We start from the raw sequence: 25,827 nt of genomic DNA, 5'->3' as shown, positions 1-25,827 counted from the left end.
TGTTATAATAGCAGTTATTAAGTGAGATGACATGATAAACACAATGTAAACTATATTATGAATCGACAATTAGTAAAATTTGGTAAATGAGGTTTACTTATTATGATGTTCCATAAATCCAGACAAAGAATAGAAGCAGTGGTAAAGAAAGAACTGTTTCAACTTTATTTTAAATGCATTTAATGTTGGTATGCATTTTAGGTAAGAAGGCAAATGGTTATATAACACAGCTCCAGTATAATACACTCCTCTTTTGCATTAATTTTTATTTACTGTGTTCATGTGTAGGTTCTTCTTGTGCCTAGTTTCATAAGTTTGTATATCATAGTTGTGTGTGAAGAGATCTTCCTTTTTTAAGATGCTCACTTTTGTGAAAATTAGAATTTCATATATATACAAGCAAGGCAATGGCAATATTTTGAGAATTTTAAAAAGGGGTCCACAGGGATCCTTGCATTTAGCTTTTTTTATCACCCTGATAATCTTTTTTGATCCTGACAGCATATGCTAGTGAATTCAGTCTCTTTTTTAAATTGTTTAGGCACACCTCCCACTTTAGATTTGACTGAACATGAATCCCTAGAAATTTTGTATTACTAACCTTTGACACATTTTTTTCCTTTGATAGTGAAAACAGGGTGTGATGTGGAAGTTAACTGCCACAGATTTTTCAGAATTCTTGATGAGCCTATTGGTCCTGAACCAGTGCATTAAGGTATGCATAACTGATATTGCAGCCTCCTGCATATTTCCCTCATTCTGTGATTTAATTAGAATATTGGTGTCATCTGCAAAGAGTACAGTGGTTCCATAATGTATTTTACAAGCTGTCACTTATATGCAGTAGTAATAGGACAGGTCCCAGAATTGACATTGTGGGACTCCATACTTGATTTTCTCCTCATCACTGTAAAAACTAGAAATTTTTTGTGTTTCACTATCTTTGTGTTTCATTTCTATAATCTGCTGTTGGTTACTAAGATACAACTGGAGCCACCTTTCAGACTGGCCTCTAATTCCATATTTACTTAATTTATGCAAGAGAATGCCATAATCAATAACATCAAAGGCTAAGTAAGATCCAGAAATATCCAAGATACATATTGCTTATCATCCACTACTTTTAATACTTCATTCAAGAAAGCAAAGTTTGCTGTCTGAGTTTACTTCCCAGCTTTGTAACTATGTTTGGAGTCACTTATCAGGCTCTCTTTATTTAAGAAAACTGTTAATCTTCTAAGGAACATTTTTTTCCACAATTTTGCTGAAGCCTGACAATATTGAAACTGGCCTATAATTATCAATATCACTTTTGGCACCTTTCTTATGCAAAGGTGTTACTTTTGCAGTTTTTAGATTAGTTGGAAAGGCACAACTCTCAAAAGATGAATTTACTATGTCTGTTAGTGGTTCCACAATAACAGTTGCACTGACTTTGATAATAGCATTTGGTATCTCATGAACACCCAATGAATATTTATTAGGTACTTCTTTTAGGATTCTTGACAGTTCCTCAGGTGTTGCTGGATGCATGAATAATGTGTTTGGATGAATTTTTTGATCTGAGTGACTGGCTGGCTGTTTGTCAAGGTGTGTATTTATTAACTGCTATGCTATGTTAGAGAAATAATTGTTGAAAGCACTAGCCACATGTTTAGGGTCAGTTAGTTTATTTTTATTCCTAATCAGATCTGTATTTCTGTGATTAACTGGCCTGGTGCCCATTTCTTTCCTTATTATTTGCCAGGTTGCTTTAGTTTTATTCTTGGGATTACGCAATATTTTGCCATTTTCTAGTTGTTTTGCTTTTGAAATAACTCGCATTAGTATTCTTTTGTATCTTTTGAAGTATGGAATACAGTCAGGATTAGTATTTTGCTTGGAGTACTCATACAATCTCCTGTTATTTTGACATGATATCCTTATCCCTTTTGTAATCCACTTTTTTTGTTTTTGAGTAGAATTAAATGTAGTTACTTTCTTGGGAAAAGCCATTTCAAAAAATGTTTGAATGTAGCCATAAACTTATCATATTTCTCATTGGTATCATTACAATCATATGCATCTTTCCAGGTTTCACCCTTTAGGAGAGAACAAAAATATTCCACATTTTTTGTACTGAAATTCCCTACAGTGCGTCATATTCTATTGGGAATTGAGTGTTCTGAAATATTCATTGGAAGAATTTGAGCATTATGATCACCAAAATCCATGTTCACGACTTGTATATTATAGGCATATTTGTACTTATTTATCAAGATCTGATCAATATTGAGTAATAGAGATACAATGTATTGGTTATGCCATCTACAGTTGTTTGATATGTGTACATCTGGAACTACATAGTCATATTTATACTCAACGTTACACAGCAGCTAGCCACTGCCTTTCCATGTTTATACATAAAATGTGATGAATTGCAGAGAGTGAACTTTCAAAACAGTCTTGCATGGGACTGTCACTTAAAATGTTCACATCTAGCCTTACCATCAACTGCTGTCATTCTTGGACAGTATGGAAGTTTTCAATATTGACATTAGTTGTTATGATGGTTGGCATGATCACAATAAAACTATTGACTACTACATTATAACAAAACTTAAATACAATTAAAGTGCACTGAATTTTACTAAACATAAAACTGACAAGTAACACCCATCACATTAAGGAAAAGAAAAACATTTATGAAAAGTCATTATCATATTCAACTGGAAAAAGGTCTATAATTTACACTGAATAACAAAACATTTTAACAAGCTGAAGCTTGCAGTTCCTGTCAGTTAATGTTTTAGATCTGCCAGATTAATGGTTAAGCACACTGTTGTCTCTATGATGGAATGCTTCACACATGGACCCCAACAATCATGTCCCATTTGAATCCTCTCAGTTATCTCCCGTGATTTATAATGACACTGCAGTGATACATGCATGTAGTTTCAAAAGGCCATACATGCAGTAGTGCTGTGTCATCTGCAGGCGTACCTCAGACTTGTGTGTATGAGGTCACCATCAGAACCCGCCATGGGCATCAGTCTATTTAAGGCTAGCTCAGCTATGCTCAGTGGCAGTGCTGGGTCATCTGCAGAGGGTACCTCAGACTTGTGTGTATGATCCATTATGATTGTGCTTCATTTAATGTGTACAGCACTGTCAAAAAGAGCAGATTTATTAGGGTGTCTGGAGATTCATGATAACATAGTTTATTTTTGTTTACTTATTTAAACAGTGTCCTCTCTGCAACCCAACAGTAGATGAAGGTTCCATTAACTAAATGTGTCACTTTAGCTGCATATTCAGCATTCTTTTCAGCTTGCTATAATGCTGTTTATCCAAAACAGATACTCAAATTTATTTACTTTTTATTGTATAGCTTATTTCTACTCCCCACACATTTTACTTTTACTGAAGAACTCTTACTTAAGTGTACTTTCAAAACCCTTCACTTTTACATTGAAGCTCTGTACCTCCAGAAGAGAAATATCCATTCTAAAAGCTTGCATCTCCATAAATTTTTATGAGTGATTGCTAGAGTTACTGTGATGTATTGCTCCAGGAGGCAGATTAGTTTCTTATTGTCAATATTGAAACACATTGCATAAGGCCAAGTATAGGTAAGCCGCAGTGTCTGAAGTTGTCACATGAGAAATTTAAAATTAATGGTTGCAGACCTTTTATGTGATGTGTAGCTGTTGTCTACTGTAACTGTTGTAATTTGTTGCATGTTTTTAACAATAATAGCAATTAAAAGACATGTACACAGTGTCATTGCCTATTGTATACACACTCACTGAAATAAATACGAGCACCATACTGCTTCCATCTATAATTGTTTATAACACAAGAGGACATGGTACTCTGATGTATTCACAAATCACTCAAAAAATCATATTCATATCTTTGATGAGTGGCAAATTTATAAAGCTGTTGCTAGAAAAGTGTTAAAAAGCATGTGAAAACATTCTTATTATTTGAAATACAGAAAATAAACTGTCACTGACTCCCTTGAAAGTGCCAAAAAAGAATTAAATTCCCTTTCATAAAGTTAAAACAATCTCAACCACATTAGCTTCACACTTCAGCAGCTAAACAGCCATTGCACAATATTGGTTCAAAATGTATCAGTTAGGTTTTGCAGTAATTATTGTGTTGATATATTTAAGGATTTCTCAGTTTCTTGTCAATCACTTGGATAGATCCCAGCATGTTGTGTTAGTAACTCAAACTATGGAAGCATATTGCTCAATTAATTTATTGTTCACTGAAAAAAGGATTGAAACTTTCTGTACAACATTCACATTTGATGAGAGTACTTTATAGTTTTAATTTGAATTACTTTTCAGCTTAGAAGAAAGATCAAAACTTAAAGAACAACTGCAGTGTAAGCCATTTCAGTGGTACCTGGAAAATATTTTCCCTGAACTCAGGTGAGTTGTTCCAAATAAACTATTGCTGTCAGTGGGAAAAAAAAATTCTCATTCTGTGTACCCCCTCATTAACCCTTTCCACTCCAACAGCTAGTGGTGCTCAACATTGCAAATTTCGTTTTCCACTCCAATGTTGAGCCTCATTTGACATAACTTTTGTAGCTCTCACATGATCTATTTTCAAATATGACTGTACTAGGTGTCAATGCTGCATAGTACTGCTATCAAGGAAAGTCTCTGTTAACTTGGGATCAAACTGTAGCAGTTGTGTTGAGAGAAAGGCTGTAATTATTACATTGTAGTTAGTAGGTGAAAAATGGCTAGTTCTTCATGCACAATCCTTTCTGAGGAAGAGATTATAGGGCTTTTAGAGGATCATCTAAGTGAAAATGAGAGTGACAATGATTTTAATGACAATGATTTTGATTATGAGTATTTCATTTGTAAACAATTCAACTGAAATGACAATGGAAACACTTTATTCTGAATAGTTGCAAAAAATATGACACAGTGAAAAGTTTTGTATTGTAACACTTATGAAAATATATTTGAATGAAAGTGCACTTTTTGTTTTAAAGTATATCCTAGTTGTTGGTAACTGATTCCATTGTTTCCATTAAGAGACTCACACAATTCTCTGTGGTTCATTTGCTGCCCAGGCAGCGGTGATTAAAATTAGAGTGCCCAGGGATGCCCTGTGTCTGCATTATGGAGCATTGAAGAGTGCAACAGCTTAAATAAACAATCGTTAATAATTGCATTTATATTATTTCTCAAAAGCTACCGTTGTTAAGCGTTTATAATAAATTTATATGTAAGGTCATGAGTGCCTTGTTTACAAAAACAAATGTTGAAGAAAATACTTTTTTTAATGCTTAACACCAAAGCTACGTTGGTGTTGAATATTAAAAGATGTCTTTTCTTCAATATTTGAGAGCTGCAAGAAGTGACATACTTAAAACATGCCAGTTCTTGTCATTATACAATTGGTAATGTGTGATAAAATTCTTAATTATTAAGAATTCAATTGCTTCCATTTCCATTAAAAACTACATGTTCATTTAAAAAAAAATATGGTAACAAGAGTAACTAGGATTGTGTGCAGTGTACTTGAAAATATAACACATAACATAAAGTGTTCATTATCATACAAATCATGTGTAGTATATTTAGGTTCAGAGTCAACACTAACTTTATTTACACACTGAAAAAGTAAATGATTGGTGCACCAAGTACAGTACTTGTTAAGTTATCATAGGCTGACAAATTAAAAATGAAACTATGAGTCAAATCAAAACTATTACAGGGAGAAAAGTCTGTTGCAAGCACATAAAACAATCCCAAAGAAAATCTAAGCAGTAACCAAGACTGTTGCACAATCATCTCTACATTCATGACAGCAATACTAGTAGACTTCATGTAAACAGAATACTGGCACTTCATGTGTCAGCATGCAAATTTATCAACTGAAGCTGCCCAGAGTCAATGTCCAAGTTATGTGTTGCTGGCAACTCTAGTGTCTCCCACTGATTCAAGAACATGCTAACTGGCTATTATTGATACCACCAGAGTCTAAGCCCATATTCGCTTCCAATGTAGTTATTAAATCTCATCTCCGTTTAACCAGACCATAGGGTCAGTTGTTCCCAAATGGTATCTGGTTGGATGGCAAGGGGGATGGCTGCAACAGTTGTCTCCATCAGTGGTGCTGTAACAAGCGGTGCTGTATCAACCTCAGTAGGTGCCCACATGTCACCCCACAGCTCCTCAAATTCATTGGTAGAAGGTGGGTGTGGTATGGTTGATTGTGGTATCACTGCACGTTCAGAGATGGGGCATATGACTGGCACCAACTGCTGTGAGAGCTTTTGGGAAGGTACTACTGGTACCATTGGTACCACTGGTGGTTCCTGTGGCAGCAGCTGATTCTTGTGGGATGTCAACTGCCCCCCCCCCCCATTTATATTTGACAATCAACAAATGCAATCACTTTTGGCTGATAACACCACCCTGTATCCACCGCGGCATGTGCCTGAATGTGGAAGCCCAAATGTGGAACCTTGTGAGGCTGTTCAGTTACTGCTGTATTCCCTTGGCTCATTGTGGTGATTGAAATGGATCCAGGAGTGTTCAGTACTTAAGTCTGTGAACCACCTCAGTGGGGGTTGTGGCCATGGACAGAAGAGTAGTGTGTTGCAATGTAGTTAGGAAGGGCTTCATTGGAAGAAACTATCGTCATTACTTCTTGCATTTTGGTTTTGAATGTCCTAACAAGCCACCTGGTGTCTACATTGGGTATTGGGTTCAGTGGTGTGGTGATCAATGACTGGAAGCCACTTCTGCAGTAAAAGTTGCAGCAAGCTGTGAAGACAATCTGCAGGCTCTTCCCCAGGGCTGTGGTGCATGGAGTCCACTTGATAGTGAGATCTTCATAGGAGCCTGGATCATGGCCTGTGATGTGGTGGCTGTCATTCATGTGACGTACAGAATCTTCGTGAGGATACCCACAACTGTCAACCACTATTTGTACACTCCCACTGTGCAGTGTAGGTTGTAGAGAGTACCTCTGTGGAGGCACTGCCTGTCTGCAGGCACAAGTGGCCTTACCCTGGATCACCAGTTCTATGTTGGCATCCATACTTAGAATAATATCCAGTTGGACTAATAGAGTATCTCTGGTATCTGTAGCTTTTGAAATGAGTACCCTGCATTCCAAATCTTCTGTCAGCAGCAGGATGATGCCATGACTAATATTTTGGTGGTGGGGTGGTGCAATGTCAGGGATGTCCATGCTGGACATTTTTTACTGTCCTTAGTGAAGGATCTTTATATTTGGCTCTCATTACTTTCTCTACATCTATGTCTATATCTACTGGGTGATCAAAAAGTCAGTATAAATTTGAAAACTGAATAAATCACGGAAAAATGTAGACAGAGAGGTACAAATTGACACACATGCTTGGAATGACATGGGGTTTTATTAGGACCAAAAAAATTCAAAATTTCAAAAAATGTCCAACAGATGGCACTTCATCTGATCAGAATAGCAATAATTAGCATAACAAAGTAAGACAAAGCAAAGATGATGTTCTTTACAGGATATGCTCAATATGTCCACCATCATTCCTCAACAATAGCTATAGTCGAGGAATAATGTTGTGAACAGCACTGTAAAGCATGTCCGGAGTTATGGTAAGGCATTGGTGTCAGATGTTGTCTTTCAGCATCCCTAGAGATGTCGGTCGATCACGATACACTTGCAACTTCAGGTAACCCCAAAGCCAATAATCGCACAGAGTGAGGTCTGGGGACCTGGGAGGCCAAGCATGACAAAAGTGGTGGCTGAGCACATGATCATCACCAAACGATGCGCACAAGAAATCTTTCACGCGTCTAGCAATATGGGGTGGAGCGCCATCCTGCATAAACATCATACGTTCCAGCAGGTGCTTATCAGCCAGGCTGGGGATGATGCAATTCTGTAACATATCGGCGTACCTCTCACTCATCATGGTAGCAGTTACAAAACCAGAATCACGCATTTCCTCGAAGAAAAAAGGTCTGATAATGGTAGATGTGGTAAATCCAACACATATCCTGACTTTCTCATTGTGCAATGGAGTTTCCACAACAGTTCTAGGATTTTTGGTAGCCCAAATTCTGCAGTTGTGGGCATCTTCCACCATGTTTTTTTAGCATTGTTAAGTGTTAATTCATCACCAAACAGTTATTGTAAAAGCAATTCAGTGAGTACCAGTAATGCTGTTTATCTCAGATTACATGTCGATTGTTACCTTGAAATTCTTGCCTATGCACCCTGGACTCTTTGGTTTCTTTATGGTTAGCATGGGTGCATATTATTGCCTAGAGGCACCAGCATGATGATGTTATTATTGTCCATGCAGTCTAGCTCTACTATTGGATTTCTCTCATGGAGAAAGAAATGAGGCAAGCCCTGACGGAAGAAAAAAGGAAGAATAGGCAATATAAATCACAAGCCTATAATTGTAAATAGTAAGATAACCTATATTTGCTGCCATGAAACCCTATATGTCTCATAACATAATATTTACAGTTGAACAATTGTCCTTTATTTTATAGACCACTGATGATGCCTGGTACAAATGGTTTGGTTTAAAACAAAATAAACATTCAGTTGGAAAAATGGATAATATTTATTCTTATCTAGGTGATACGTGTAACTAATGAAGCATGGCTGCAAATACTAATTATTGTTCATTTAGGTAATATTTTTTAGTAATGCTTCATTTGTATTTAACCTACTTGTAAACTTTTATAGTTCAGCATAATAAAAAAATTGCACGAAGATGGATTTATGGATGTTGAAAAGGGGGGCGGGGGGGCACAACTTCAGCATTTCTACTCTGGAGCCAAATGCTGTGTATCTTCAGTGATTAATCTTCTATAGATCACAACAATTTTTTGATGAAAGCAGCAGACATACATTACTAGATTTCTGCTTATGGCTGGGAACAAAAAGTATGTCTCTCTACATCAATAAACAGAAACTGAAAGTTACTATTTTTTGCTAAAAATCAATCACAATTCATTTCAGGAAACATGACATTGTCCTATTAAAGTCATTGATATGTACTCCATTTTATTTTAAGACTCTGTCTGCATCAAATGTAGTTGTATTCTAAATGCAATATTTTAATTTCAGTATATATATGACATTAAAAATACTGATAGCCTGATGAAATGGAGGTCCAGATGGGAGTAAATCCTTTATTGTGCTGATGCATTTCAGGTGAAGCATCAAATTTTAAGGTTTTGAACTGGCACAATGATAAAACCTGCATAATACTCACTTTTTACTGTTTTTATATATGGACTTCATGCCTCTGCAGTTGTGCTTCTACCCACCACAGTTGTGAGAAATCATTATTAAGGGTGCAACCATATGTTGCTTCCTCCACACAGATATGTGAAACTTTATTTTACAGGTCCGTCTTGATCACAAAAATTTTACACTTCATTATTACCATTTTTGGCTACTGCCATCATCAGATCATAAAATATTCAGATGTACTATCAACGTCAAACTGAACATGTAGGTACATAGTAAGTGCTCACAAAACTGGTAATAGTAAAGTGCAAAATTTGTGTGATCAAGATGGACTTGTAAAATAAAGTGCCAAAATATGATCAGGGACTCATTTTCTGACTTTATGACTTGAATTTATAAGACATGTGAAATATGTGATGTTATACATTTATGAACTTTTTACTGTGATGCAGGTAACAGAGGTAGCTTGAAAATGCTCAAGGGGTCAAAGTTAGCTAGTAGCTAAGTAAAGTGATCATTTCAAAATAAAACCACCAATTAAAAGAAAATGACTTCCCTCAAGAAGTCCACAGTAGAATTGGACCTATACATAAAAAGACTATTGATTTGTAACAAATTTTCATGTTTTTAACAGAATTCTTCTATTGACAACAAAACATATAGATGACTGAAATGCATCATAAAATCATGTCCATTTCTGAAAATTATTTATATACCATGCAAGGTGAATCAGGGAAACATTCGGTGGCTTCTTATTGTGAGACACTGCAAATTGTTGCTTGGGCTACACTTGCAACACTGAATCTGCTCTCATCCAAAAAGACCACACAAACCCACTCCTTGATGGTCCAATTTCTTTGCTCTTGGCACCATTGCAAATGGTGTCACTAATGTGCAGGTACCAACAGAATACAACCTATTGATCATTGAGCTAAGAGACCACATCTATGCAGTAATGATGCCACTGTGAAATGTGATATTGCATGCCTTAAATCCCGTTAAATGTGGTTGCAATTGCACCCACTGTCTGACCTGGGTCACTTCTTGCCTGCTGCACAATGCAGTGGACATTTTCTGCTGTAGTTGACCATGATCAACCAACTACTCTCCTCTTTTGGACATCAGGAACTTGAAATAATGCTGTGAACAGTACCAAATTCCTAAGCTACACTTGTCACACTTCATCCTTCTTCCAGTTTCCTGATGATTCTTCTCCATGGTAAGTCATCCAAATGTTGTCTCCAAGCCATGTTGTAATGAAGAACACCACCACAGGGCACCATAACTGCTCACTGATCAATACACACAGTCTTCTCTTATTCCTTCAACTGCTTCATGTCACAGGGCCAGCCCTATTTGGTGCTGTAATCACACTGATCTCATGCTATATGACGTCCAGCTTTCCATGCACATCAGAGACCTCTGGCAGCATGCCTCTGCCCTTTAATTCATTTCCACTAAGTTGTTAATATGTTGTGTCACATTGTCTACCTCATTCTTAAGCTCTGCAGAGTTGTGTATTTATCAGCCACTCAACCCTTGGAATTTTATTTATGGTACTTGCATATCTCAGGGGTTAGTGCAAGCCTTTCTACTTGAAACTATTTGGACATGTCAAGGTCTTAATTGTGACTGTGCTGAATGCATATATAGTGTAATGTAAAGTTTATATTTTTGTTGATGATACTGATGATGATGTTAATGATGCTGCTGCTGATGAAACCTGGTCTGGTCTTAAACAGCATCAGAAGATCCACCAAGTTAAATGTTCTCTTATCAGTTTACAGATGATTTGAAGTTTTTTAAAATTTTATATTGGTGCTGAAACAAAACCATAGGTTGTTATATAAGTACTACAGCAAGTTGTTTGGGCGACAGACAGCGTAGCATATGAATCCATTTGATGAGGTTGTCAGTTTAGACAAACCTCTCTGTGATAAACCTGCTGAGGGTTTCTGGAGCCCTCATGCCTTTAAAAATGCACTGGACTCAATGCACTCTAACAACCTGGTTTAAATGGTGTTTCTGGTACCGAGCACCGCAGGTTTCGAATCCGTGCCAGACAGCATGGAACTTGATGACCACTAGAAGTCTCTGCAGCAGTCACACCATAAGCCATCGCTGCACGCGCTCTTGGCCTGAGTCTAATGTGAGGGGGCCACTGTGGAGCATGTGATCCCAGCGGCCAATAGTGACATACCCTGTTATGTATTTAGGCGGCTGCCTCTCACTCAGCAAGGCAAGCTGATATTCACGTTGAGTCAGTTGATATCTCACTTACAGACATCAGGTTTATGTTGCATGTGCTTACTTCCCATTTACAAGTGGCCGTTGTTTTGATTCTGTGAAGTTATCTCTTGTGACCCCATTGCTTAATACTTTGTTGTTGATCTTGGTGTCTTGCTCGATTGTCTGTCATCATACTTGATCTTCCATTACCGTTCGTCTGTCTTATTTGTTTGCGGGCTGCTTCCATTCAGTCCCACAACATTTTCATTAGCGGCAACCTTGTGACTATTCCTGTTGCAGTTACAACAGTGTTAGTAGCAAGCAATTGTGACAATACACCAAGCCCATTTATTGTCAACTAAAATGTCTCAAGTCAGTTATTGCTGCAAACGTTTATTAATTGTGACATAAAACCATGTAATGTATCCAAACAGCTCATCACAAGTGGAAACAAACACTCACTGCATGGCACCAAGCACTGAGTTCCTTTACAGCTATTACATTACTTGTACACTGTGTTTTTCTGTGTAATTATATGGTATACCTGTGACAAGTGTCGCTGTGAAGAAAATGATCACAAAGCTGAAAGTCATGGATTGTTTAGACAATCAGCCATGTAGTGGGTGACCAGACAAAAGTGCTTCTACTCAGACAGTTCAGGAAGAAATGGAGACTTTAGCAGGTTTGTCTCCAGATTGTGAAGTCAGCTCTCATAAGCCGCACATCACACTGGCATTTTATGCACTACTGTTTGGACAGCACCAAGGTGTACCCTCCAATGCTATCTGTACAAATTGCAGCATCATCATGAATTTTTAGCAGAAGTGTCGTAGAAACTCTGTTGCATGATGAGAAAGTCACAGTGTGATGTGGGTTTGCCACATCAGTCATGATCAGACACATTTTTGTCAAGGAAATGTGCATGCTGCTTTTCAAACTGTCAGTGTGATGGGTGTAGGGTATGCCTATATCTTACAGAACTGCATCATCCCTAGCCTCGCTGATAAACACCTGCTGGAAGGTATGACTTTTATGCAGAATTCCACTGAACCCCATATTGCTACACATGTGAAAGACCTTGTGTACACATTTTTTGATTTGAATTGTGTGCTGAGCCACCACTTCCATCATGCTTGGCCTGCCAGATCTGCACACTTCAATACATTTGATTATTGGTTGTGAGGTTGCCTGCAGTCGCAAGTCTACCATGGCTGTCCAGCCTCATTAGGGATGCTAAAAGACAACATTCATCAGCAATTTCTCCTCATCCTTACTGATATACTGCACAGTATTACTCACAACACTGTCCACTGACAACAGGTATTGTTGATGAATTATGGCTGACATGCTGAGCATTTCCTATAAAGAGCATTGTCTTTGCTAAAAATCAATTGTTATGATAATTATTGCATTTGTGTCACATGAAGCACCATCTGCTGGTCACTTTGTGCACTTTGTTTTGGTTTCAGTAAAACCAAATTTCATTTCAGGCATGTGTGTAAAAATTTTTACATTTTTACTTACATTATTCTGTGAAGTATTGATTTTTCAAATGTTAATGGACGTTTGGATCATCCTATACACAAAGTGTTCAGAAATAACTCTTACAAAGTTCTAAGATTTGTAAAGGGGAGTGAGTACATAGTGTTTTGAATTGAAGCCCATGTCCAGAAATGTACCATTTTCGTGCTATAACCATTTGAAAACATGTTGGTAATGTGACTGTCTTTGCAAGTAATTGATTATGCATGACACAGTACATCACTTGTTTTGCAGTTCCACCAGTTAATAGCCAAAGAAATTGCTTGTGTGCTTTTTAACATGTTCCCTTCAGCGTGATGTAGTACACCCTCTTCAGATGTGCAGCATCTCCTTGGAGCACCACAGTCACATGAGCTGACGGTGAAGACATTGTATAATTGTGGCAAAAAGGGTATGTAAAGGAGTCAGACATTGTGGAGAATGATCTTCATAAAGGTGACGAGCAGCTCTTTTGTTACTATGAGCTTCAGAAGGATCATGTCAGTGTATTCTACAAATGTGTACTCAACCATGTTGCTCTAGCACTTACAGACACATGAATGAAGCTTGAATGAGGTCAGAGAGGTAGGATAGATGTCAAATAACATCAGACAACCTGATGTAACCACTCCCCACCATGATTAACCTGTTGCGTAACTACCTAGCAAACATGTTTTGAAATGGCTGTAACACACAAATGGTACATCTCTGGACATGGTATCCTGTTCAAAACATTATGCATGCACTCCCCTCTATGTACTGACTCTCCTCTACAAGTCCTAGTAGTATGTAATTGGAATTTCCAAATACCCGTATGCAGTTATATGTACACAGCTACACGTAACTTCATTACCTACCATTTATTAACTACATTATTTATAAATATCAAAAGTAATTTGCAATTCTGTGCTCAATTTTCTGATTGTGTATCATTTTGTACACAAGAAAAAAGCACAATTGTAATAGGTTAGATTCCATAGGAAGGTGGTAAGGAACTGGTGGAGTATGAAAGTCAACTGATCAAAGTAATGACTTTTTTTCAATTATTCATTTTACTATGTTAATGTGAAGTCCAACATGGCAACAATAATCTAAAATGAAGGTAAGCAACCACTCATCTGGAGCTAATTGATGCATTCCCAAACCTCACTCCCCCCCACCGTTACTAAAGCAGTGTTCATTTGTGTTTGTGTATGTGAAATTTTATGTGCTGTCATGTATGTCTTAGAAAGTAACAACTGGAATAAAACATTCATAGGTACTGAAAATACATAGTTCAGAGAAAGAGACAGATAGGGTGTGATACACATCAATCAGATGTAGGAGAATAGTTACCTGTTCTCATTTCAGTTTGTTATTAGTTTATCTTGGTGTTCAGAATAACTTTTTATTTAGTGATATCTATAATTTTTCATGTTTTTATAAAACAAAAATGACTAGGTTTTTCACCTTTGAGATCCAGTTACTACACAAAAGTGCTATACCATTCATTATTAGTCTTGTATGTTATATATAATTGAATACTCCATAATATGGTTTTAAAACAAATATATAAACTATTTCATAGGATATAAGTATTTTGGACAGTATCATCCTTGCTTGATACATGCTCTGAGTTAGATTCCTGTAAACAAGTTTTATAATTTTTCATTTCAGACTTCCAAATGAAGACAGCAGTGCATTTGGCCAGTTACGTCAAGGATCACATTGCTTACAAGTTGAAAATGAAAAGTCACCTGTATCACTTGCCTTGTGCAGTGAAATGTCCACATCACAAAACCTTTGGGCATACAATTCACACCTACATACTATCCAGCATGGTAAGCTGTGCCTTGCTGTACCAGAGGGCACTGTAACACCACGTCTTCAAACATGCCACTCTTCACCACAGCAGGTAATACAGACTACAAACTGAAACTACTGTAATGACCATTGAATGATCAATGGTACAAACAACTTGAAGCAATTATTTTCTTTGTCTTTAGTAACTTTCCCATGCACAGTTTGTTACTGGTGATTTGGCTTCTTAATGACTCTGAGATTACAGTCAACTCATTCTCATTGTTGATAATACTCATACACTCTCACACAGCATTATTCACATGCTCTCTAAATGAACACACCCTTTGATTTATAAGTGTACTGACTGAAAAATGCAAAAACTACAGAAGAGAAAGCTTTATTAATACACTAGCTGTACAAGCAGTTCAAATAATCCAATTTAAGAAATTGTTGAGTAATAGGTTTCCGTTACACTGACGATGTATTATTAATTTTACTATAATGTACATTTGTTTAGTATTATGCATGTGTAAGAACTTCCTCAAGTAGTGTATCTTTTCATAATGGATAATTTACAAGAAATTCCCTTTTCTAACAAAGCAGTAAAAAGCAATGTGTGTTTACCATTTTTATCGCTCCCCCTCCTGCCCCATCTCTCTAGTTCTGTGAACTATGTATCTTCTGTGTTTTTATCTATGAATATTTTATTCCATTTATTATTTCCTCCAATTTTTCAGAGCTACATGACTGATAGCTCAAGAAACAATCATTATTTGACTTGTTATGACATTTTCTGTCAAGAAACGCTGTGTTTATATTGCTGGGTTTTATTCATCAATGCACGCCCATTATCTGTCATGAATTACTTCTTTATATATTATCACTACCAAATCACCTACTTGCTGACTATTCCCAGGAATTTTATTGATTTTTAAAATATTGTGTTTGTTTTAGCAATCAAGACCACATCTCAGTACAAATCTTGTCTTAGGTGTTTACTTTGTATTGTAGCCAAGTTAATGTTACAACTGCAAGTAATATGAACCCAAGTTAATACCCATGAACAAATCCAGAATTTCCTTAAACAACACCACACAATAAAACAGTATTTGAAACAGTCAACATCCAAAAAATTGAGGTAACAATTATATTTGAGAATCAGTGTAACAAAGGCCTCTGTGATGAGATACAAGCAGAATCCACTTGCTTGGCTGTATATTTATTTCCTGTAGAGGGCTAACAGCCGTATCCTTGGGGCTACAATCCCTTGAGTCATGGCTGCCGAAGGCAGAACTGTGTGTCATATAAACTATATTGCTGCTGCTCCCCGAGATCATCTCCATACCACAAGAATGGTGGGTTGTAAGCTCCCTATACCCTTTAAGTGTTAGTGACCATAGTGAAACTGGGACTGGTGATATAGGAGGAAGGGAGATCAATATTCCTGGCAAAGCTCTGTTTACAATTGGTGTCATGGACTGGGCATTTGGTACTTGTTCCTCTACTGGCACAGGACTTCCACATTTGGGAGCAGCGGTTCAATCTCCATATGCTTCCCATAGTCCAGTGTCTGTGGTCTCTGTCATTTTTTGTATCAGTGGCCCAATGTGCATTCAAAATGGTCCAGCATAAATTCAAGTGCTGGCCCATAGGTCAGGAACATAAGAGCAAAGAGGGCTGTGAAGAAGACATCAACCAAGTGCACACTGACCGACCCCTCTCTAGGATGACAATGTGACAGCAGCCCCCTCTATGCGAAGAGATTGTAAGTGCTGCACTGGCCTGGCCATGGCCAGTTCTGCGAGTTCTACGAGAAGCATCAAAACTGGCAAGCTGGATAGAAGCATTCACTGTATTACTCTTCACTGTATAACTCTTGTATTACGAATTGTATATACTGAAGAGATTTCTTGTTTGTCTGTCACCCTTTGCTCACAACACATCTGTATTTCTCAAAGTTAAGTATTGTCATTAATTTTCTGTAACTAAAATTCATTAATATGATTTGCTTGAACTGTTGTCAAGTGATCTGAGAAAGCATGTTTCCTAGGCACCCCATATTTGACAAGTAGGTAGTATATAACATTGGCAACGAGGTGTACAAAGAACCCAAAGCTGACAGCCACCACTGTTTTGTTTTTTTGTGGGGTATTGTGTTTTGCTGGTGCCTTAATTCTACAGTGTCTTTCCTTCACAGTGGTGTGTTTACTTGCTTTAATAGTCTCTCTTATAGTGTTTTAGCTAATCAGTGTTTTCAGGTGGACATTGCAAAAATTTTCTTTGCTTTTTTACTCATTTATGTTGCTTGTATTGTCTGTTTATTGCATTTGTCTCTTGCAACATGCCCACCCCAACTCTCCCACCCCTTCTCAGGTGCCACAGCTCCAAGGATATATACAACAGAGCTGTCACAGGTGTTTCAGTTTCAGAGTCAACCTTACTAAATACAGTACAGCAGCTATTCACTGCTCTAGCCACCAATATGGTGCAGCAGGCACCTACAGTAACTCTGAGTGCCATACCACCTTTTTGCCAGTTTCATGAACAACAAGAGGAATGTCTCGAGTGGTTGCAACAGTCTGAAGACCGCATAATTGCTCACAACATATCAGGTGCTCTGAAACTCCATGATTTATTGTCAGTAGTAGGAATTGCAGTGTTTTACCTCATACAGAAGTTATTCCCTAATGCAACTCCAAGCGAACTTTCCTATGAACAGGTTGTAGATTCACTAATTAACTTTTATGACCAATAAGTGAATGTGGTAGCAGCTAGGTACTAATTCTTCAATTGTAAGAAAAGGTCAGAACAAACTTATCATTAGTAGGTAACAGATTTGAAGGGTATGACAAGGAAATGCAAATGCAGATGTGTTTGTGGTGCTTTATATTCAGATGTTATGTTGTATGATGTGATTGTGTGCAATGTCACTGATGTCAAACTTTGAGAACAGATTTTGAAACAGTCCAATCCATCATTTCAGCACGTAGTGCAAATACTAGATCAGTGTGATTCAGGTGTCATGTCAGCTGATAAATTTGAGCAGCCACAAATATGTTGAGTTGAGTCACCCCTTGCTAGTGACCAGCCCATCAGGCAGGGGCTGCTTGCGTGTGCCATGCCACATAAACAGTTCTCCATGCCACGCAAACAGCTCTCTAAACAGGCAAATGGAATTAGGTCATGCCCTCAGTGCTATTCACTGCACAAACACCAAGACTGCCTGGCAAGACAAGCACAGTATTACACTTGTGGCAGGAAAGGTCGCGTACAATCTATCTGTTTGCAACAGAACAAACATAAGAATTCTGCTCACTCACAAAAATTTTGTAGCTAATGTAGTGCATTAAAATCCTGCAACAGGCATTAGCAAAACTAGCAAGTGAACAGTTTCTTCAGTGCTACACCAGTCCAACAAACTTTTTGTTCACTTGTGTATTAGTGGTGGAATACGTGTGAAATTTCAATTTGACACAGGTGCCTCTGTTACACTGCTGAATCGTAACGCATATGAACTGTTAGGCTCCCCATGCCTGTCTAAAACTAGCATGCACCTGACAGCTTGTAATGGACAAGACAATCTCGTTCTTGGAAAATATACTTTGCTTGCTATGTATCACTCACATACGTGAACTATAACTTTCACTGTACTACAATCATGTGATTGTGAGAACATAATTGGTCTTGATTCTTTTGATTAGTTAGGCTTTCAAATTCAGGACAATGTGTTGTCAGTGTCTGCATTCAATGCAAAAGACAGTGTAGCTAGTTTGCTGAAAGAGTTCCCTGAACTTTTTTCTGAAGGTTTAGGCAAGACAATGTTGTTGCACATATTACTATGAAAGACAATGTCCAGCCAAAATTTTGCCAGGCCAGAACTGTACCCATTGATTTATGGGACAACTTAAAGACTTGCGAGATAGCAGAGCTGTTGTGCCCATACCAGCTAGTCAATGGGCAAGGCCACTTGCTCTCCAAACCTTGAGGTTGCACTCACCTCTGTGTTGACTATAAGTCTACAGCCAACCCCCAAACTGTGATTGATACTTACCCCTTTCCATGCCCAGACGATCTCATGATTAGATTAGGCACTGGCCACTACTTTTCAAAAACTGATTTGTGCAACACATATCTTCAAATACCACTAGATGAAGAATCTCAAATGTGTATGTTGTGAACACTCACTTGTGCTTGTTTAAATATTTGCATTTGCTTTTTGGTAGTGCTTTCGCACCCACCATTTTCCAATGGTATTTGAAACAACTGACTGCTCAAGTACCAAACTGTTCAAACTATTTGGACAATATTGTTGTACACCTGAAGAACACATTGCAGATATGTGTGCTTTGTTTCATGTGTTATCTGATGAAGTGTGATGTTTTTAAACCTAAGTTGTAGTATCTTGGTCATGTCATAAACAGTCAAGCTGTACATCCTCTTCAGTCACATTTGTTAGCCATATGGGACCTGCCGGACCCTCACAATGTCACAGAATTCCAGTCAGTTTTAGGGAAAATGAACTATTATATTCAGTTCATATTGAATGCTGCACAAATCACATCTCCATTGCACTGCTTGCATTTCAAGAATTCCCCATTTGTTTGGACAGGTGAGTGCCAAGAAGCTTTACAGAAACTGAAAGATTCATTGCTCAGTTATCAATGCTTGGTTCACTACAATCCTGACAAACTGGTTGTGTTGCAAGTTGACACTTCCTCTTACAGAATTGGTGCAGTGCTTTGCACAGAATTGGTGATAAGGACAGGCCTATTGCTTTCACATCAAAAGTGTTATCAAAACTCAGTGTAACTATTCACAAATAGAGAAAGAGGCATTGGCTATTGTGTATGGTGTCACCTAATTCCACTGCTTGGCCTAAGTCACAATCACCATGGCAATGTGTGCACATAGATGTTGCGGGAGATTTTTGGAAAACCTGTAGGTTGATTGTGGTAGACTCTCATAGCAAGTTTCCTTTTGTTGTGGCAATGAACTTAACAATGTCACATAGTGCAATTCAGGCATTGTCCTCTATGATTTGCCTCAAAGGTTTGCCTGAAATCATAGTGTCAGATAATAGCCCTCAGTTCACGTCAAATGAATTTGAATAGTTCTGTGAATGCAATGGCATACAGTAGCTATCTAGTTCACTGTTCCATCCACAGTCTAGTGTCAAAGTGGAACATTTTGTCAGAACCTCCAAGCAGCAGATGACCAAACTTCGCACCTCACACACCAGGGGTCAAGCATTGCAACTGCTTCTCGCCTTCTGTCACTCACAGCCACGAGATGGACCTTCACCGGTGGAATTGCTTCATGGCCGCCACCATCAGACACTGCTCCACCAGCTCCACCCTCCTTAGCATCAGGTGCCAAAGGAAGTCCACAAGTATCACTTTGCGCCACACGATATTGTGTTTTACAGGGTTCCTAGTGGCGCAATGCGAGATCCTTCCTCGACTTGGTGCATGCGTGTATCTCATTTCAGGTCCCGACAGATTTCGGCACTGACATCACAATCAAATTCGCCACTGTCATGTGCATGGCGATCCTTCTGTGTCTCTCCCTCAGATTCACAGATCTCGAGGACAGTGTGGCCACTGCAATGATGAGAAGGTGTCACTGTGACACAGTTGGACGACCCCGTAGAGATGGAGCTTTCACCTCCTCTGCCTCCTCTTGTCCTATTGATGGAGCTGGACCTGCCCCACAGCAGCATCAGATTCATTCTACAGCTGGTTGTGGGCTTCAGGAGGTGGACACATACCCTTCTGGTTATTTTCCAAAGGACGTTTCTGCCAGAGTGAGGGCTGGATGGCAGGGTGTGACCAGAAGCCTGATGTCCCCTGCAGCCACAGCTACCGGTTCAGTGCAACATCCGCAATCCTGCCTATCCTCCCATTCTCGAGCTTCTTACACGATGATGGTCTGTCACTTTGGGGGGGGGGGGGGGGGGGGCAGGAATGTTCTGGCATAAAGTCAAGTGCCGCATGCCAGTCAGGGACATTAGAGCAGAGAAATCTGTGAAGATGGTGTCAGCCAATTGTACACAGACCAACCCCTCTCTGAGATGACAATGCAACGACAGTGCCCTCTAGGCAAAGAGAACATAAGCACTGCACCTGCCTGGCTGTGGCCAGTTCTGCAAGTTCTATGAGAAGTGTCAAGACCAGTGACCTGGATGGAAGCATTCACTGTATTACTTCTCTTGTATTTCAAATTGTATATACTGAAGAGATTTCTTGTTTGTCTGTCACCCTTTTCTCGTAACACATCAGTATTTCTCAAAGTTAAGTGTTGTCATGTATTTTCTGTAAATAAAATTCATTAATATGATTTGCTTGAATTTTTGTCTAGCAATTCAAGAAAGCAGGTTTCCTAAGCACCCCAATGAGTAGGTAGGATACAGCAAAAGTTCATTCATCAGCAGCACAATATGCATCCAATGGTAACTTAGGTCTGGCACATTGGTAGCCTTAGATTAGATTAGTACTTGTTCCACAGATCATGAATACGACACTTCGTAATGATGTGGAACATGTCAAGTTAATAAAAGGTGTCCATACAAGATAATACATCCCACAAAATATTATATGACACTTAATTTTTTTTTTGGGGGGGGGGGGAGGGGGGGTTGAGGACATTGGAAATTACCCACTCACTATATAAAAAAATTAATGAGTAGAAGGAGTTGCCATTAAGAAATTCTTTTAATTTCCTTTTAAATGCTATTTGGCTATCTGTCACACTTTTGATGCTATTAGGTAAGTGACCAAAGACTTTTGTGGCAGCATAATTTACCCCCTTCTGAGCCAAAGTTAGATTTAACCATGAGTAGTGAAGATCATCCATTCTCCTAGTGTTGTAGCCATGTATACTGCTATTACTTTTGAATTCGTTCGGATTTTTAATAACAAATTTCATAAGTGAATATATATATATATATTGTGAGGCTACAGTGAAGATCACTAGTTCTTTAAATAAGTGTCTGCAGGATGATCTTGGATGAGCTCCAGCAGTTATTCTGATTACACGTCGGCAACGAACACTCTTTTACTCAATGGTGAGTTACCCCAGAATATGATGCCATACGAAAGCAGAGAATGAAAATAGATGTGGTAAACTAATTTACTGAGATGTATATCGCCAAAATTTGCAATGACCCTAATAGCATAAGTAGCTGAACTCAAACTTTTCAGCAGATCCTCTGTGTGTTTTTTCCAGTTCAACCCCTTATCAATGCATACACATAGAAATTTTGAATATTCTACCTTAGCTACAGATTTCTGATTGAAATCTATATTTATTAGTGGTGTCATTCTATTTACTGTGTGGAACTGTATGTACTGTGTTATGTCAAAGTTTAGTGAGAGCCCATTTGCAGAGAACCACTTAATGATTTTCTGAAAAACATCGTTTACAATTTCATCAGTTAATTCTTGTCTGTTGGGTGTGATAGCTATACTTGTATCATCAGCAAAAAGTACCAGCTTTGCACCTTCGTGAATATAGAATGGCAAGTCATTAATATATATTAAGAACAGCAGAGGACCCAAGACCAAACCCTGTGGCACCCCACTCTTGATTGTTCCCCAGTTTGAGAAATCACCAGTTTTTGCATATTATGTGAACTGCTTATTTCAACATTCTGCACTCTTCCAGTTAGGTATGATTTAAACCATTTGAGTACTGTCCCATTCATACCACAGTACTTGAGCTTATCTAGAAGTATTCCATGATATACACAGTCAAAAGCCTTTGAGAGATCACAAAAAATCCCACGGGTGACTTCCGGTTACTCAGAGAATTTAATATTTCATTAGTGAAAGTATATATAGCATTTTCCGTTGAAAAACCTTTCTGGAAACCAAACTGATATTTTGTTAAAATGTTATTTTTACAAAGGTGGGAAGCTACTCGACAATACATTACTTTTTCAAGAATTTTGGATAAGGCAGTCAGAAGAGAGATTGGGCAGTAGTTGTTGACATCAGACATGTTGATGTTGTTGTGGTCTTCAGTCCTGAGACTGGTTTGATGCAGCTCTCCATGATACTCTATCTTGTACAAGCTTCTTCATCTCCCAGTACCTACTGCAACCTACATCCTTCTGAATCTCTTTAGTGTATTCATCTCTTGGTCTCCCTCTACGATTTTTACCCTCCACGCTGCCCTCCAATACTAAACTGGTGATCCCTTGATGCCTCAGAACATGTCCTACCAACCGATCCCTTCTTCTTGTCAAGTTGTGCCACAAACTCCTCTTCTCCCCAATCCTATTCAATACTTCCTCATTAGTTATGTGATCTACCCACCAAATCTTCAGAATTCTTCTGTAGCACCACATTTCAAAGGCTTCTATTCTCTTCTTGTCCAAACTATTTATCATCCATGTTTCACTTCCATACATGGCTACACTCCATACAAATACTTTCAGAAACGACTTCCTGACATTTAAATCTATACTCGATGTTAACAAATTTCTCTTCTTCAGAGACGCTTTCCTTGCCATTGCCAGTCTACATTTTATATCCTCTCTACTTCGACCGTCATCAGTTATTTTGCTCCCCAAATAGCAAAACTCATATACTACTTTAAGTGTCTCATTTCCTAATCTAATTCCCTCAGAATCGCCCGACTTAATTCGACTACATTCCATTATTCTCGTTTTACTTTTGTTGATGTTCATTTTATATCCTCCCTTCAAGACACTGTCCATTCTGTTCAACTGCTCTTCCCAGTCCTTTGCTGTCTCTGAGAGAATTACAATGTCATTGGCGAACCTTAAAGTTTTTATTTCTTCTCCATGGATTTTAATACCTACTCTGAATTTTTCTTTTGTTTCCTTCACTGCTTGCTCAATATACAGATTGAATAACATCGGGGAGAGGCTACAACCCTATCTCACTCCCTTCCCAACCACTGCTTCCCTTTCATACCCCTCGACTCTTATAACTGCCATCTGGTTTCTGTACAAATTGTAAATAGCCTTTTGCTCCCTGTATTTTACCCCTGCCACCTTCAGAATTGGAAAGAGATTATTCCAGTCAACATTGTCAAAAGCTTTCTCCAAGTCTACAAATGCTAGAAACGTAGGTTTGCCTTTTCTTAATCTAGCTTCTATGATAAGTTTTAGGGTCAGTATTGCCTCACGTGTTCCCATATTTCTACGGAATCCAAACTGATCTTCCCCGAGGTCGGCTTCTACCAGTTTTTCCATTCATCTGTACAGAATTTGCGTTAGTATTTTGCAGCTGTGACTTATTAAACTGACAGTTCGGTAATTTTCACATCTGTCAACACCTGTTTTCTTTGGTATTGGAATTATTATATTCTTCTTGAAGTCTGAGGGTATTTCGCCTGTCTCATACATTTTGCTCACCAGATGGCAGAGTTTTGTCAGGACTGGCTCTCCCAAGGCTGTCAGTAGTTCTAATGGAATGTTGTCTACTCCTGGGGCCTTGTTTCGACTCAGGTCTTTCAGTGCTCTGTCAAACTCTTCACGCAGTATTATATCTCCCATTTCATCTTCATCTACATCCTCTTCCATTTCCATAATATTGTCCTCAAGAACATCGCCCTTGTATAGTCCCTCTATATACTCCTTCCACCTTTCTGCTTTCCCTTCTTTGCTTAGAACTGGGTTTCCATCTGAGCCCTTGATATTCATACAAGTGGTTCTCTTTTCTCCGAAGGTCTCTTTAATTTTTCTGTACGCAGTATCTATCTTACCCCTCATGAGATAAGCCTCTACATCCTTACATTTGTCCTCTAGCCATGCCTGCTTAGCCATTTTGCACTTCCTGTCGATCTCATTTTTGAGACGTTTGTATTCCTTTTTGCCTGCTTCATTTACTGCATTTTTATATTTTCTCCTTTCATCAATTAAATTCAGTATTTCTTTTGTCACCCAAGGATTTCTACTAGCCCTCGTATTTTTACCTACTTGATCCTCTGCTGCCTTCACCACTTCATCCCTCAAAGCTATCCATTCTTCTTCTACTGTATTTCTTTCCCCCATTCTTGTCAATTGTTCCTTTATGCTCTTCCTGAAACTCTCTACGTCCTCTGGTTCCTTCAGTTTATCCAGGTCCCATCTCCTCAAATTCCCACCTTTTTGCAGTTTCTTCAGTTTTAATCTACAGTTCATAACCAATAGATTGTGGTCAGAGTCCACATCTGCCCCTGGAAATATCTTACAATTTAAAACCTGGTTCCTAAATCTCCGTCTTACCATTATATAATCTATCTGATATCTTCTAGTATCTCCAGGGTTCTTCCATGTATACAACCTTCTTTCATGATTCTTGAACCAAGTGTTAGCTATGATTAAGTTATGCTCTGTGCAAAATTCTACCAGGCGGCTTCCTCTTTCATTTCTTAGCCCCAATCCATATTCACCTACTATGTTTCCTTCTCTCCCTTTTCCTACTCTCGCATTCCAATCACCCATGACTATTAAATTTTCATCTCCCTTCACTACCTGAATAATTTCTTTTATCTCATCATACAATTCATCAATTTCTTCGTCATCTGCATAGCTAGTTAGCATATAAACTTGTACTACTGTTGTAGGCGTGGGCTTCGTGTCTATCTTGGCCACAATAATGCGTTCACTATGTTGTTTGTAGTAGCATACCCGAACTCCTATTTTTTTATTCATTATTAAACCTACTCCTGCATTACCCCTATTTGATTTTGTATTTATGATCCTGTATTCGCCTGACCAAAAATCTTGTTCCTCCTGCCACCGAACTTCACTAATTCCCACTATATCTAACTTTAACCTATCCATTTCCCTTTTTAAATTTTCTAACCTACCTGCCCGATTAAGGGATCTGACATTCCACGCTCCGATCTGTAGAACGCCAGTTTTCTTTCTCCTAATAACGACATCCTCCTGAGTAGTCCCCGCCCGGAGATCTGAATGGGGGACTACTTTACCTGCAGAATATTTTACCCAAGAGGATGCCATCATCATTTATCCATACAGTAAAGCTGCATGCCCTCGTGAAAAATTACGGCCGTAGTTTCCCCTTGCTTTCAGCCGTTCGCAGTACT

The 25,827-nt window shown here is 38.4% G+C and overlaps 1 protein-coding gene across 1 annotated transcript in view; it reads left to right on the top strand.

Annotated features, from left to right (window-relative positions):
• LOC126471498 (polypeptide N-acetylgalactosaminyltransferase 16-like) overlaps positions 1 to 25,827 on the top strand; it is a 598,884-nt gene that overhangs the window by 547,968 nt on the left and 25,089 nt on the right. The window contains exons 12-13 of the mRNA XM_050099712.1: positions 4,341 to 4,424; positions 14,641 to 14,878. Of these exons, the coding sequence (XP_049955669.1) occupies positions 4,341 to 4,424; positions 14,641 to 14,878 (322 nt within the window). The remainder of the gene's footprint in view (positions 1 to 4,340; positions 4,425 to 14,640; positions 14,879 to 25,827) is intronic.

This window comes from Schistocerca serialis, chromosome 3 (assembly GCF_023864345.2).
Source record: "Schistocerca serialis cubense isolate TAMUIC-IGC-003099 chromosome 3, iqSchSeri2.2, whole genome shotgun sequence".
Taxonomy (NCBI): Eukaryota; Metazoa; Arthropoda; class Insecta; order Orthoptera; family Acrididae; genus Schistocerca; species Schistocerca serialis.
The sequence above is the reverse complement of the archived record's forward strand: the minus strand, read 5'-3'. Positions and strand labels throughout refer to the sequence as shown.